Consider the following 15,703-nt stretch of genomic DNA (forward strand, 5'->3'; position numbering starts at 1 on the left):
CATCAGCATGGTCTGTTACCAGCAACAGACAGAAATAACCCAAATGCCCATCTAGAGATAAGGGGTCAAATGTGTCTAACCATAGAGTGGAGCATGCAGCAGTAAAGAGCAACGAACTAATGATGCCTGCTATGGGAAGGATGACCTTAGACCTTAGAGCGCTAAGTAAAAAGCTAGTCAAAGGGTGTTGTTTTTCATAAAAAGATAGGAGAGAGCAGAGATGTTTGGTGGAGGGGCAGTATGGTGTCGGGGAAGAGGTTGCTTCTGCGAGCCTACGCTGAGGCATCCCTTCACCTCTTGAGGTACCAGACACACAACGGTATAGTATAGTGTCTTAGTCAGGGTTTCTATTCCTGCACAAACATCATGACCAAGAAGCAAGTTGGGGAGGAAAGGGTTTATTCAGCTTACACTTCCACATTGCTGTTCACCAAAGGAAGTCAGGGAACTCACACAGGGCAGGAAGCAGGAGCTGATGCGGAGGCCATGGAGGGATGTTATTTACTGGTTTGCTCTCTTATAGAACCCAAGACCACCAGCCCAGGGACAGCACCATCCACAATAGGCTGGGTCCTCCCGCCTTGATCACTAGTTGAGAAAATGCCTTACAACTGGGTCTCATGGAGGCCTTTCCTAACTAAGGCTCCTTTTTCTGTGATAACTCTAGCTTGTGTCAAGTTGGCACACAAAACCAGCCAGTATACATAGAATAGAGTTTTATTCAGAGTATGGGAGGTGAGTTGAGAGGGTAGTAGAGACAGAGAAAGGCAGAGAGAGAGAGAGAGAGAGAGAGAGAGAGAGAGAGAGAGAGAGGAGGCTGGCCATGAGCTCATAGAGAGGGGAGACAGGAATGGGGATAGAGGGTAAGGAGCAGGAGCAAGAGCAAAAGGGCAAGAGAGAGAGGAGGGGGCAAGCAGCTTCTATAGTGAGTCAGGCACACTTGACTGTTGCCAGGTAACTGTGGGCAGAGCCTAGACTAAATGCCAACAAAGGGCCATATTGTATTACCATGTATTGCTTTTAATAGGAAATTTCTAGAACAGACAAAGACTATCCGTAGAGATAGAAAGTATGAATCAGTTGCTAAAGGCTGGTGGACACTGGGTATGGGATGGACACGGCTTGTTTGTAAAGTGATAAAACTTGATGAAGTTGATGGTGGCAGCGGCTGCACGACTGAGAATTCCTAAATACTCCACAGGAATGGAGACTTGAGCTCTGACAAAGCCAGCATTGATATCAACCACAGTCTGTCCATCCATCCAATCATATGTATGTATGTCTATCCATCCAGCCATCCAGCCATCCATCCATCCATTCATCCATCTACCCAACCACCCATCCATCCACTCAACCATCCATTCAACCATCCATCCATCCATCCTTCCAGCCATCCAGCTCACATGCATGCACATAGTGCTTAACCATTTTTAAAGGAAGAAATGTTTGGCAGTGTCAAGGAGGGAGGGTGAGCATTAGGCCCTGGGTGTGGTGCTGTAGCTTTCATAATCTAGCAGCTTTTGTGCTCGACCAGTGATCTGTGCACACAGGACAAACACAGTTTGCTTATTGAGCACTTGACAGAATTCAACTAACAGATGTGACAATTCTTGGTACAGTAGCTGATACATCAAGAAATCTGATGCTAAAGATTTGTAGTATAAAGGAAGTAGTTATATAAGGTCAAGTCAGGACTCCTTCAGAAGGGCTCTACTAGGCAGTGTCCCATTTCTTGGTGACACTAAGCACATAGTAGGTGCTCAATAAATACGTGGTCACAATTGTCACCTCTATGCTATGATTCTAACTTCCAAGCCACAAGGATACCTGTGAGAAGGTAAGAAGACTACTGTGTCTCTCTTGCTCTGGGCTGGGAGTCTGTACTGACCACGGGCATGTCCTACCACCAGGTCGAGATGCCTATCCACCAAGGTACTGATTCTCCTGCAAGCCTGCCCGCCCAGCCCCAACTGTGACATCCAAAGTGACAGAATTTTCAGACCACAAGGGGAGACGTTATTTTATTTTTGATGTTCTTGGAAACAGTTTCTCTATGTAGCCCTGGCTGTTCTGGACTTGCTCTGTAGACCAGGCTGGCTTTGAACTCAGAGATCTGTCTGCACTGCTTCCTGAGTGTTGAGATTAAAGGCTTGCCCCTCCACCTGCCACAGGAGGAGACTTTAAATGATAAACAAAGCAAGGCGTAAAATACTCACAAGGAAAGTGACCTGCCAGCACCTCACTCTGCTCATCTGGAAAACAATGTCCTGGGTCTGACCGTCCGGCAGGGTTATATGGCAGCTGATCTCATTATTGCCAAAGGAAAGCAGGACCCCACAGCCAGGTTCCGGGTGGTTGCAGGTACAGGGATCCAGTTGAATGTTCCCATAGTGCTGGACCTTCTGGGACAGCTCCAAAAACTGCTCCAAGGTGGGTGGGGGCAGAAGGAAGCAAGAGACCAGTTTTCACAGGTTCAGAGCTCACAGTGGGGCAGGGGGCTGAGCTGTGCTGTGCTGATGGAACCCATAGGATGGGCTCACAGCAAAGCCCCTTGGTTCTAGAGCATTCAAACGAGGTCCCCAGTGTAGACAGTAAGCCCTAGGAGGGACCCTGCTGGGCCATGCAGGAGCTCGTCTCCACTCTGACTTCTGACCCTCCTCCTGTTGAGTCCTTGGAGTCAAAACGCTCAAGTAATGAATGGAGGAAGAGTCCAGTTGAGAAAACAAAAGAGTGGATGTGATTCTAACTCACAGTGATTTGCCTGCAGGTATCATGTGCGTCACATGTATCCTGTGTGTCCCTGTGGAGGTCAGAAGAGGACATCAGATCTCCTGGGGGAGCTATGAATGGTGGTGAACCAATGTGCGGGTGCTAAGGACCAAAGCCGGGTCCTCTACCAGAGCAGCAGATTCTCCTCACCACTGAGCCATCTTGCAGCACAACTCTTGTCTCCTTTTCATTTGCAATGAGGGCCGGGGACCGTTCAGAGGCAGCGCACTGGCCAGTGTGCATGAGACCTGAGCTCAATCCCCAGAACTGAAGGGAAAAAGCAGGAGGAAGGGAAAACTTTAAACATTCAATAACCTCTCAGCTGCTGTGCACTACAGAAGTGAAGGGATTTAATTAAAGGCAACGCTGCATGCTGCTTGTTAGTGAGTTAATTTACCCGGATGCTCCTTGGCATTTGCTATTCATGTAGAGATACCAACGCCTAGAAACCAGAGCACAGAAATCTGCAAGGATTATCCACTTGAAAACTCCATTCTCTTGAGAACACTGTACCTGGGGCTGAGAGGCGGCTCGGCAGGTAAGAACACTTGCTGCTCTTGCAAGGAGGACAGGAGTTCAGTTTCCAGCACCTGGGTCAGGCAGCTCACAGCTGCCTGAAACTCCAGCTCCAAAAACATCTGATGTCCTTTTCTGGCCTCCATGGGCACCCCCCACTAATTATACACACACACACACACACACACACACACACACACACACACACACACACGGATAAAACAAATCGTTTATGTAAGACAAACTACCTTGAAAAGTCAACTCAGCACATATAGCCATGGATAGCATGTTTATGCATTTTCATTTAGAAAATTAAAAAAAAAACCATATAATCGAGGCTGGGCCGTGGGGCTCAGTGTGAGTGCTTGCCTACAAGTGTGAGGTCCTGGATGGGTTGGGGCTCAGTGTGAACGCTTGCCCACGTGTGTGAGGTCCTGGATGTGGTCTCCGGCAATGGTTTTAGGAGTCTACTTTCTCTTCAGTGTCATACCTCTTTCACGGTAGCACAAACGTGACTACTATAGACACAGATAAGGGCCTCTGTGTGCCAATAAAACTTTATTTGTAACAACAGTGGCTCATGAGCCATAGTGAACTCATCTCTGGTAAACTGGAGCAAATTGCCTTGAGTTGTCTTCTGTTCAGTATCCTTGCATGTGTGCATAAGATGAGGTGGTGCCAGCTACCATGTCTGTTCCAAAACCGGAAGCTCACACAAGAAGAGGAAATATAAATTAGAGTCCTGGAACGTGATTCAGCAAAAGCTGTTAGCAACTTGACTTCTAATAAAAGGAAACCATCTGGCTAAACGATAACATAATCATAAAGGAGAATACTCCGCAGTTATATAATAATGTGGAGGATCCACACTAATTAACTTGGCCAAAGACTACACACACACACACACACACACACACACACACACACACACACACACACACATATATATGCACACGCACACACGCGCACACACACGCACGAGGACACATACATGCTCTCACTTTCAGTGTTTGGTGGGTTTGTGAACGATAGTAACAGCTTGATTCTAGGATATGTATGGAGTTCACCTTAAGGGACCCTCTCGGTACCAAGCTTAACTCACCTTTGTTTGATTCTCTTGCTTCTGCAGCGCTTTTAATTCCTCCCTCTGAGCCTGTGTGGGTTTCATCCATTCTATTTCAATGTCCTGCACTGCCTTAAAATAGCATAATTATATAATTACCAACCTTGGTAGAAATAAATTGATCTGTATAAAAGACGAAAAACCTAGACCCAAGAGGATCTACATAAGGATTTGACAGATTATAAAGATGGCTTTTTTTTGTTGCTTAGTTCTGAGACAGGGTCTCAATATCGGGCACTCTTTACGTAGGTCAGTCTGGCCTCAAACTCGTGATCTTCTGGCCTCAGCCTCCCACACGTCTGGATTAACAGAAAGCACCACCACAGCTGGTTTAGGGTCAATCAAATTACTGAGGAGGAAACGAGTGTTCCACAGTTTGGGACTATTAGAACACTTGGCAAGGAAACCCATATTATCCAGTCAACTTCCTAAGAGATTGCAGTATAAAACCTGTTGAAAGGCAGGGGTCAGGGGTAGCTTAGCAGTTAAAACCATGTGCTGCCCTTTAGAAGACCAGAGGTCAGCTCCTAGCATTCATGGGAGATGGCCCACAGGCACCTGTGACATCAGCTGCAGGGGATCCCATGCCTCTGGCCATCACAGACACCTGCACTTCCATGCACAAACACATACACAGACACAAATACACAGATGATTTTAAGAAATGAATCTTTTTAAAAGTAGAAAATTAAACATGAATATGTTTCTCTCGAGGGAAAGACTATCTTTCTAAGGGATGATGGCAGAATATGAACGCAAAAAATAATCCTATGTAATTATACGTAAATGCAGCATTCTGTATGCAGGAATGCTGTCCCATTTTATAGGAGGGTCCTAAACATTCCTGGAGTTTGATCTCTGTCGGAGAGAGATGGCGCCATCCTCTGTGGACACGGAAAGATGGCTGTTCAGTACTGATAATGTGTCAGGTGATATTCTTACGCTTTCAACTCCAAGCCTACAGCTACCCTGTGAGGTCATGTAGTGTCTTAGTCAGGGTTTCTATTCCTGCACAAACATCATGACCAAGAAGCAAGTTGGGAGGAAAGGGTTTATTCAGCTTACACTTCCACGTTGCTGATCATCACCAAAGGAAGTCAGGACTGGAACTCACACAGGGCAGGAAGCAGGAGCTGATGCAGAGGCCATGGAGGGCTGTTACTTACTGGCTTGCTTCCTCTGGCTTGCTCAGCTTGCTCTCTTATAGAAAGCTGAAGAATCAGACGTGATTAATGAGATACCAGAACTACTAAAGTGAAACCTTTGCATTACTGGGACTATTGATGCTGGTCAGTTGGAGCTAAGAAATTAGTGGCCATTAAGAAGAGACCAGCATCATTGAGGTGAAATCTTCTGGGAAGTGTTTTCTGAGAGCACAAAGAGGTTGTATTTCAGAGATGGCCAAGGTTGTACCTCGTGCTGTGGCTGGACTTGGTAATGTTTAAGAGTCACCCAGGTGGTACTGGTTTTGAAGGCATGAAGAGCAGCTGAGGTTGGGCACTGCGAGAAGCCATGGAAGGCCATTGGTGAAGGTGCAGCCTCAGTTGCAATTGATGGCCCAGGACTGAAGGGGTCATGCAAAGAAGTTGAGGCCTGGCACCATGAAGAGAGCCTGTGAGAGACTATTGGTGAAGCCTAGTTGCAGCAGAAGACAGCAGTGTTTTGGAGATCCCAGTACCATGAGGTGACCACCAAGAACAGCAGCAGCACTGGAGCACGGGCATCTGGAGCCAAGAAGACAAGGTTTGCGCTACAAAGGGCAGAGCTGGAGAAGCGACCCAAGCCCTGGGAGGAGCCCAGAAGGTCGTGAGTGGATCCCAGACATTGGATGGTTAGAATTTGATTTTTGCTTTTTGATTGTGACTATGCCCGAATATTTTTCCCTTTTAAAGGAAGAAAGTATTTTAGTGGAGCACAAGTTAGGAGACTTTGAGTTGTAAAAAGACTGAATTTTAAAAGAGATTGGATATTTTAAAGGGATTGAAATTTTAATATGTAAGAATTTGTAAAGACTGTGGGACTTTTTAAAATTTAGATCTTGGGGATGAATAAGAAAGCAAGGGTTGAGGTTTAATAGTGATGTGCTTGTGTGTCAAGTTGACAAGGGGTCAATTGTACTGGCTGGTTTTGTGTGTCAACTTGACACAAGCTGGAGTTATCACAGAGAAAGGAGCCTCAGTTGAGGAAATGCCTCCAGGAGATCCAGTCGTAAGGCATTTTCTCAATTAGTTATTAAGTGGGGAGGAGCCAGCCCACTGTGGGTGGTGCCATCCCTGGGCTGTTAGTCTTGGATTCTGTAAGAGAGCAAGCTAAGCAAGCCAGGGGAAGCAAGCCAGTAAGTAACATCCCTCCATGGCCTCTGCGTCAGCTCCTGCTTCCTGACCTGCTTGAGTTCCAGTCCTGACTTCCTTTGGTGATGAACAGCGATGTGGAAATGTAAGCTGAATAAACCCTCCCCACCCCGCCCCCCACAACTTGCTTCTTGGTCATGATGTTTGTGCGGGACTAGAAACCCTGACTAAAACATGCAGTATAAAATACCCTGAAATAGGAAACTGAGTTGGCGTATAATCAAATATTAGGTTATTCTAGCTTTAAAAGTTATCTAGGATAATTAACACCATGAGGAAAAGCCGTATGCTATTCATACAGGAAAGCATGCTAAGTTAAACAAGTGTAGCAACAGACTCCAGTGAAAACAACTGCTCTCATATATTTCAGGCTTCTATCTCCCCAGTGCTAGGCTGACAGATGTGCACTACCACACCTGCCTTGTTCGTTTGCAAATGCATGTGTGCCTATGTGTGTGTATGCACATACTGTGTGTGCCTGGTGCCCATGGAGACCAAAAGAGGATGTCGAATCCCTGAAACTAAAGTTATAGTTGAGACACTGTGTGGGTGCTGGGAACAGCCTGGCCCCTTGCTGCTGCAGCAGCTGCCTTCTCTCCAGCTCAGCTCCAACCATCTTCAGAACATAATTGAGTGGTTTCACATACGTGTAACGTTGTACAACCATTACCACCGTCTAAACCAAACCTTTCATAGTTCCCAACAAACACTCCAAACTGGAGTCACCATAGTGACTCGTGTCTTTAACTCCAGCACTTAGGAGACTGGGGCAGATGAATCAAGAGTTCAAGGCTAGCCCAGGCTTCATAGTGAGGCCCTATTCCAAACAATACAAACACAACAAAATAACAATGACACAAAAGAAAAAAAAACAAAAACAAAACCCTGCATACCCGCTAAATAACATTCTTCTTCCACCCCATCCCAGTCCCTGAAAACTTTTCTAGATTGTCTCATGACTTGCCCATTATATATAGATTCTCAACTTCTAGAGAAACATAGTTCCAACCCCACAGCCAGTGCTGACCTCACCTGCATGTACAGCAAGTCCCCAGCTGCTCTGCAGTCCATCAACATGGAATCCATTGCTGGGTCCAGGTACCTGCACGATTACATGATCCTATATGACACAGGCCTAAGGACACAGTCAGATGTTCTGGAAAGCAATGGTCTTCACTCTGGGAACTGGGTCTCCTCTCATAAAACTATACCACTCTACTTGCCTAGCCTTTGATTTCTTCTTTTATCCCTTCTGTGTCCTGTTTTCTCCATATGGTGAGTTTTTTCCCTGGTGGGCTCTAGAGTAAAGATCTCTCTCTCACGCGCACACACAACACACACACACACACACACACACACACACACACACACACACACACACATAGAGCTTTAGGAAAATGATGTGTATTCTTGTTTCCCACTGCATAACACCTGCCCTGTCTACCTGCCCTGTCCACCTGCCCTGTCCACCTACCCTGCACCTGCCCTGTCCACCTGTCCTGCACCTGCCCATCCATATTCAGCACCCTGCACCTGGCCATGCCCTTCTGCCTCTAGAGCTGCTCAGGAAGCATCCCCACCCCAGGCTTCTGATCCTTCCTCCTGCTTCATGTTCCTCCTGGTGACTTTTACTGAGCGGCCCTTCAGCTCTCTGGTTATGGGGACTGGATCAATTCTCCTGCTCATGTCTGAGGCACTTTGTGGCTCCCTTCTCTGTTCATTTCCCCTGTATCTCTTACCACCCCCACAGCAACTCTACATTTCAGCTATGTTTCCCTCCCCCTTCTCCTCCTCCCCTCTTTCCTACAAGGTCGCACCCCTCCTCAACACCCTCCTTTCTTTGAAAGCCTGCTCTGCAGACACCTCTTCCCTGGGCCCTGCTCCCCAGCCTGTGCTAACACTCCTCCTCCTGTGCTTCATCAGTGCCTTAAACTTATCCCAGTCACTGCTTTGATCAACTTGTTTTGACACCAGCTATGGAGGCTCCAGCCCTCAAGCATAAGAAGGGCATCCTTCTGGGTTCAGGGGAGTGACTTGCATACATCGGGGGATCCGTGCCTATCTGTTGGATCAGAACCACCAAGATAAACAGATTTGTTGTGTGCAAGCACAGTGGCGCTCTGAGAATGGACAGAAAAGAGAGGAGATATAGGTGATGTTCAGCTGAGACGACAGAGGTGAGCAGCTACAGCACACGGAACAGCGTGACCACACTGAGAACTGGATCTGACCCAGGAAAGGATGGAAACAGGATCAGAAGGGCCCACTCAGTCTGGGGGAGAAAAGCAACCGAAACATTCCGACTAACCTCCTCAGCTAATGTCCACACACCTCAGAAGCCCCTGTGTGGCTGAGAATTACATCACAGTTGGACAGCCCCGAGACACCTTTAGGGGCGGGGCCCTGAGCTGACAAGGTCAACACCCCTCTCTCTGATCTAGAAGGAGCCATATAATCACTAGAGAGACACTCAGAGAAGTCCTGGATGTAGACAAATCCTTCAAACCCAGCCAGGCCCACCCTTTAGAATCATGCAGCTTGGAGCAGGCTTTTCTGTTGCCTCTGTTGCCTCTGGAGAGGCGCTAGGCACCAGGGTGTTCTATCATGTTGTTCCCCTGTGGAAATCTCCCTCAGCTCCAGCTCCAGCAGTGTGCCTCTTTTCTTCCTTCTGTTGGATGGAGGTGCTGGCTTGTGACTACAGTGGATCTTTACCTTGCATTTGCAGCGAAGCAGATGAGATTTGCCTATTTAAGACGGAAGCACAGCCTAACGTCTAATGCAGGCAAGCTTCTAGGTGTGAGGAAGCAGTCTGGCCACACTCTTTTGATCTCTAGCCCTCGTGTGAACTTGAAAAGTCTCAGCCCAGGGACTTTACTGTTCTTACCAACATGACAGTCACAAACATGACCAGGTTTTATTCAGTATTCGGAATTGCTTTAATCTTCACAATAATCCATTCTTCCATTTTACAAGCACGTAAACTGAGGCTTGGGGAGCTCACCAAACTTGGCAAGCTGGAGCTTAGCTTGTGTCCTCTGCTTCTAGGACCTGCCGCACTCGGACACACAGCATTGGAAGCAGCACCAGCAGGGTTATTGTCTGAACCCTTAAATGGAAGCAGGGTTCTTTCCTCCTCCTCAAGCTTTCAAGTCACAAGGTTTTAATGAGTTCTCTAAAGTTTCTGAGTAGCCAGGACTATCTCTTCAAAGTTCAAAGCCACAAACTAGACCCAGCATAACAGTACTGGGTCAAGTAAATCACTATCCCTAGATACAAAGATGTCTTTTTAAAAACATCTGTATCCTCAGATTACAGAAAAACCGAGCTGGACAGAGCCAGCTTGAGTAGCAATTCAACAGTCACAAAATAACTGGGGGTTGAGCTTGTCAGACAAAGCAAGCCGCCTTGCCCTGTGATTGTCCTGTGACCTTGTTCTTGGTAGGACTCCCCTTCCCAGGAAAATAACAGCGTTTTCTGCAGGGACACTTGTTTCCTTATGATCTAGGAGTGTAGGTGGCCCCGGCTCATGCCTTAGGAGAGTGAGCCACGAGCACAATGGGTCAAATTCAGTGTGAACGCCTGAGTCACTACCTCTGCGTTCCAGGCACCACCGTCCAACAGTCACCAGACCTGCTTGTAATTTCCAAGACTCCTTCAGTTACCATAGCTAGTCATCCAGCCCAGAGCAAGCCACACTTGGGACTGTCCTGCCAGTTTTTATTCCAAGCCCACGATCCCCCCACACACACCTGTGTCTCGAGCTGTGGTGAGACTGGCAAGGTCTGACCCACCGTGGCTCCTGATGCTACAGGTACTCACCACTTTCTGAGTCCGATTTTACAGTTTTCCACTTCAGAACTCTGAAGACTAGTGTAAGGCAGCTCAAAATCAGCCAGCTTCTTCACCACTAGAGAGGGGGAAGGCAGCATGAAGATCAGGCCAGCCCTGCTCGGCATGACCCCACACTGTGTAATGCTATTCTTCCAGGCCACACTTTGCCCCTGAGACTCCATTGCACAGCCTTTTGCTGGTGGTTTCTCTTCCTTTTGAGGACAGACAATGACTGCAAGTCAGGGTGACTACACACACACACACACACACACACACACACACACACACACACACACACACACACACACACACAAACCACCTGTCGCCATCTGTCTTCATCAGACACCCATCACAGTCTGATAAATGACTTCTTCTTCATAGTAGGATGAACTGAGACTGTAGGGGCACAGAGGTATATTAAATTACAGGAAAACAAGGCTCCAAAACTTCTTGGACACCCCGGACCAGGGAAAGGGTGAACTGCCTCTCCTGGATCCCATCAAGTGATTAACACCTCTTCTCACCTCTTCTCGATGTGATGGCATGGCCCTGCCTCGACCTGCCATCTGGAACCCCAGAGAACCTCCAGCTAACGTTGTAAGCCTTCAGCACACCTAGTTCCCCGTGCTGATGGAGCCCACACATGTGTCTGCCTGGCCACGCCTTCCTATTCACCCACTTGGACCTGGACCTTCTGTTTCTGCTCTGGAACTGGTTCTGTCCTTCCTTCTCCACAACACACTACATCTTTACTGGAAACCCTGTCTCTCCTGATGCCTGATCACTACAGCAACAGTTTCTTTCCCGCCACCAGTCTGAGTGTACCATCCCGGCTTCTGAAGCCTCTGAGCTCTCCTGCACTCTCTTTAACCTGTACTCATTGTGGAAACCACATATAGACAAACGCAGAGACGTACCAACTGTGTTCTCTGATGTAGGACAGCTAATATTAGTAATTAAGATATGGAACAGAAAGTATTAGTAATTAAGACCCCAGCAGGCAGGATAACCCAGCAAACTGCTGCACCTGTGAATTTAGTGTCATTCCATAAACTCTGACACCGTGAAAGGCACGAATGTGTTTGTCTGTTTCTGGAATAGCATGCTCAGGTAATTAGCACGCACGGTTTACAAACAGCTTTCAAATGATAAGGTAAGGCAATATTATTAAGAGTGGGGAGGAACAAAAATATTCTCTTGCATGTGTGTATTTTCAATTTTCTGAAATCTATCCCCCCAAATTTAATATTTTATTTTCATCAAATCCCAGCCCATTGGGTAGGATGTTTTACCCTGGGGTTCAGATAAAGAGATAGGTCTAGAGGTGCCCAAAACCATGCCAGGACCCATGAGCCTCTAGAGTCCAGCCTACCCCAAGTCCTTTGGTTTCTAACTGCAAACCACCTCCAGCTTTAAGGTAATTGACACAATTTCACAACTTTAAAGGCCTTGTGTCATCTAGACTGCAGTGGAAAGAGAGCAAAAGACACATGAGGCTGCCCTCTTTCTCTGTATTGTTGGAATTTTTAAAAAGAATCTAAGCACTCACTTATTATCCATGTATTACAGCGAATGTTCCCTAACAAAGAGTCACTGTATGGTTGTGAGATGTGTGTTTTGGTACCAGGAGTCCAGCACCCCATCACCCAGGAGGCGATGGCATAGCTAGTCACTAAGCCATAGATGAAGGTGACGGGGCACAGAGGTTAGGACCACAGTAGACTCCAGAAGACTCCAGAAGTGCAGGTATTGGCCCACCCTTAGATTTAGGTTCTGACTACATCGTGTGTGACGGTCTCTGTCTCTCTGTCTCTGTCTCTGTTTCTCTCCCTCCTTCCCTCCCCCCAATCTCTGCGTGTGTGTTATGTCAGGAAAGAAGGAGTAATCTCATCAACTTGACTACATTAATAAAGCCTAGGAGATTGTAATAAAGCAATGTGTGTGTGTGTGTGTGTGTGTGTGTGTGTGTGTGTGTGTGTGTGTGTGTGTGTGAGAGAGAGAGAGAGAGAGAGAGAGAGAGAGTGTTTTTCCAGACACAATCACATCATAAAGGGTCTAGCCTAATGCATCACTTCATTCCTTGGTGGAATAGTTGGAGGAAGTGGACCTCTACCATGTGTCTTTCCTTTGTTTTGTTTGTTTTTCTCTCCCTAGTCTTTTATTCTACTCCCTATCAGCCATGGTGTGAACTGCTCTGCCCCATCAGCTATGGATGGTGTGAACTGCTCTGCTCCCTATCAATCATGGTGTGAACTGCTCTGCCCCCTATCAACCACGGTGTGAACTGCTCTGCTTTTCCCTCTATCTACTATGATGGGAACTGCTCTGCCTTGCCCCCTGTTGCTTTCCTGTCATGGAAAACAATAAATAATTCCTTATGTTGTTTCTATCAGGTATTATATCACCGTAACATGAAGTTGAAATGACACAATACCTCTCTGGGGGTACATTGTCTCTGAACAATGACACAGTCTTTTATTCTCCAAATAGTCTGTTCATTTAAGACAGGGCCTCACTGTGTGGCTCTGTGTCTTGGAATTCCTTATGTAGATCCAGCTGTCCTTGAACTCACTGAGATCTCTCTGCCTCCACCTCCAAATGCTGGAATTAACAGTGAGCACCACTACACCTGGGTACATTCTTTAAGCCTTTGATCTAGTGATGAAGACAGCAGTAGAGACCTCAACCTGAAGGGTAGCCAGTCCCTCTGTGAGTATTTTCCACACCCTAATGCCAAATCCCTGCTCATACCTTTCCAACTCCTGGGTTCCCCCTTTTTCGTCTTACCAGAGAGCCTGCCCTCCGGGAAACACTGGATGAGAAAAAGGCCGAAGTAGCCCACCAGCTCTGGATGCAGTCCAAGTTTGTGTGCCACCACCTTAACCAGGAACAAGCAAAGGGGGACAGTTGGGCTAATAGCCATACTTGCAGGGGCAGGCTGGAAGGGTCTGGTGCACACCAATGGTGAATGCCTTTGCAGGCCAGCAGATATGCGAAGAAACGTGCTGGAATCTAAAAATGGCTCAGTACCTATTACAGTTGAATCTGAAGTGGCCTCCACAGGCTCACGAACTCTTGGCACACAGGAGGCAGCACTGAATTTGGAGATGATCGACACTTTCGCCCATGATGCTATCGCACATTCGCTGGGCTGGGGCTCAGAGGTTCTAGGCCAGCTCCACTTCTGGGCTGTGAGGAGTCAAAGCTGCGCATCCCTGTCACCATGACCTGTGCATCCCTGTCACCATGAGCTGCGCATCCCTGTCACCATGAGCTGTGCGTCCCTGTCACCATGAGCTGTGCATCCCTGTCACCATGAGCTGCGCGTCCCTGTCACCATGAGCTGCATCCCTGTCACCATGACCTGTGCATCCCTGTCACCATGACCTGTGCATCCCTGTCACCATGAGCTGCACTGTACATCCCTGTCACCATGACCCCGCATCCCTGTCACCATGACCTCACGCGATCCCTGTCACCAAGAGCTGCACTGTACATCCCTGTCACCATGAGCTGCACGTCCCTGTCACCATGAGCTGCACTATACATCCCTGTCACCATGAGCTGCACTATACATCCCTGTCACCATGACCTGCGCATCCCTGTCACCATGAGCTGCACTGTACATCCCTGTCACCATGAGCTGCACCATGATGGGGCACCCTCCCAAACCATGAACAAAACCAAAGCTGTCCTCCCTGAACCTGTTTCTGTTGGGGCATTGAGAGAAGTAACTAACAAAATGTTGGTTCTAGAAAATCAGGGTGAATAAAGGCAAAATCTGTGCCAACTGGGCCCCCTGAGGCTGGTTGTCCTGCTCAGGGTGGACCTGTATCCTGGGCTGTCCTAGAGTTTACAGTCTGAGGCAGCACTCTCCACAAACGTCTGTTCTGGCATCCAGGGGCTTGCCTTCCTGTCCACACCCAGCAAAAGGCATTTCCCACTACTCAGTGGCAAATACAAGTGTGCGTGTTGGTGTCCTGCTTCTCTGTGATGCGCCCTATCGCGGTCAAGTGTGATTTGCTGTGACTCTGGTCCAGTGCAAACCATTTAAGTGTAACTTACTACAACCGTGGCTCCATGGACACCTCCAACTCCAGGTTCAGGATAGTCCTCTTTGAAAACAGGCTTTCATGTCAACATCTGGGGATTTATGCTTACTACTGAAATGTGGTCTCACAAAACAACAACTACAACCCCCCCCAAAAAAAAAACTCCAAAAAACAAATGTACCTCCATTCAGTTTTCCTTAGCAGGGGCCACGGGCCACTGCTCTCCTCCACCTAGCCTACATGTTTAAGGCTTGGCTTGGGAAGACAGCATCCCCCTGCAGCACGGCTGGGGCAGGGTGACAAGGCCAAGGAGGCAGAACTGCTTGATGGCCACACCTGAAGCAGGGAGAATGCTCTAGGGTCTTTGTCATCCTCAAAATGACTCAAACTCAGGTCAGGCCCTTGGACCTCAGCATTAGACCTTCTGGACATGGCTTCTAGGGAGTCTTCAAGAAATCCCCTGCCCCTCTCTGCCAGGCAGGACTGCCCCTGCCCTCTTGGGTATGGCTGTTCCAGACTCTGCTGGGCACTGCCCTCCTTCCTGCTCTCACACAGGCAGCATTCTGAGACAGAGCTCTCTGTATATGCTGGGGAAGTAGCCACAACCTTAGGAAAACCCACAGAGGTCTCAGGAAGGATAAAATTGAGGAGGCCCCTGAGGATGGGCTATCCCTTGGCTTCCTCAGTCAGTTTTCCCTTTTGGGATGAGTATATACAGCACCTCTGCAGATAGATCATCCATGGAGTGAAATAATTGGCAAGGAACTCCTGGGAGGTAATCTCACCACATCCAAGTCTCTGCCTGGTAAGAACTGCTTCTGCATTTCTGGAGCTGGGGCTAAGCAAAGCTTACCTCGAGGACCCTTTCAGCAGTATCTGATGTTAGACCTTCCACGTTAATGCTCCTTCCGTCAGGCAGAAAGACAGCCAGTGCAACGTTCTTGGTGGTGATGTTCAGTGTTTGCTATAAATAAAAGCACAGACGTCACTTCCCACGGCCATTACGGAGAGGGCCAGAGCTCCCTGCCCATCCCTGTTGTGTGCAGGGAGATGGTGCCTGA

The 15,703-nt window shown here is 47.9% G+C and overlaps 1 protein-coding gene across 2 annotated transcripts in view; it reads right to left on the minus strand.

The window, feature by feature from the left end:
* Snx31 (sorting nexin 31) overlaps nucleotides 1-15,703 on the minus strand; it is a 54,053-nt gene that overhangs the window by 22,017 nt on the left and 16,333 nt on the right. For both annotated transcript variants that reach the window (XM_032890824.1, XM_032890823.1), the window contains exons 5-10: nucleotides 15,496-15,606; nucleotides 13,378-13,468; nucleotides 10,579-10,666; nucleotides 7,792-7,861; nucleotides 4,388-4,480; nucleotides 2,217-2,420 (exon numbers count right to left, since the gene is read on the minus strand). In XM_032890824.1, coding sequence (XP_032746715.1) covers nucleotides 2,217-2,420; nucleotides 4,388-4,480; nucleotides 7,792-7,861; nucleotides 10,579-10,666; nucleotides 13,378-13,468; nucleotides 15,496-15,606 — 657 coding nt within the window. The remainder of the gene's footprint in view (nucleotides 1-2,216; nucleotides 2,421-4,387; nucleotides 4,481-7,791; nucleotides 7,862-10,578; nucleotides 10,667-13,377; nucleotides 13,469-15,495; nucleotides 15,607-15,703) is intronic.

The sequence above is a fragment of the Rattus rattus genome, chromosome 1 (assembly GCF_011064425.1).
Source record: "Rattus rattus isolate New Zealand chromosome 1, Rrattus_CSIRO_v1, whole genome shotgun sequence".
Lineage (NCBI taxonomy): Eukaryota > Metazoa > Chordata > Mammalia > Rodentia > Muridae > Rattus > Rattus rattus.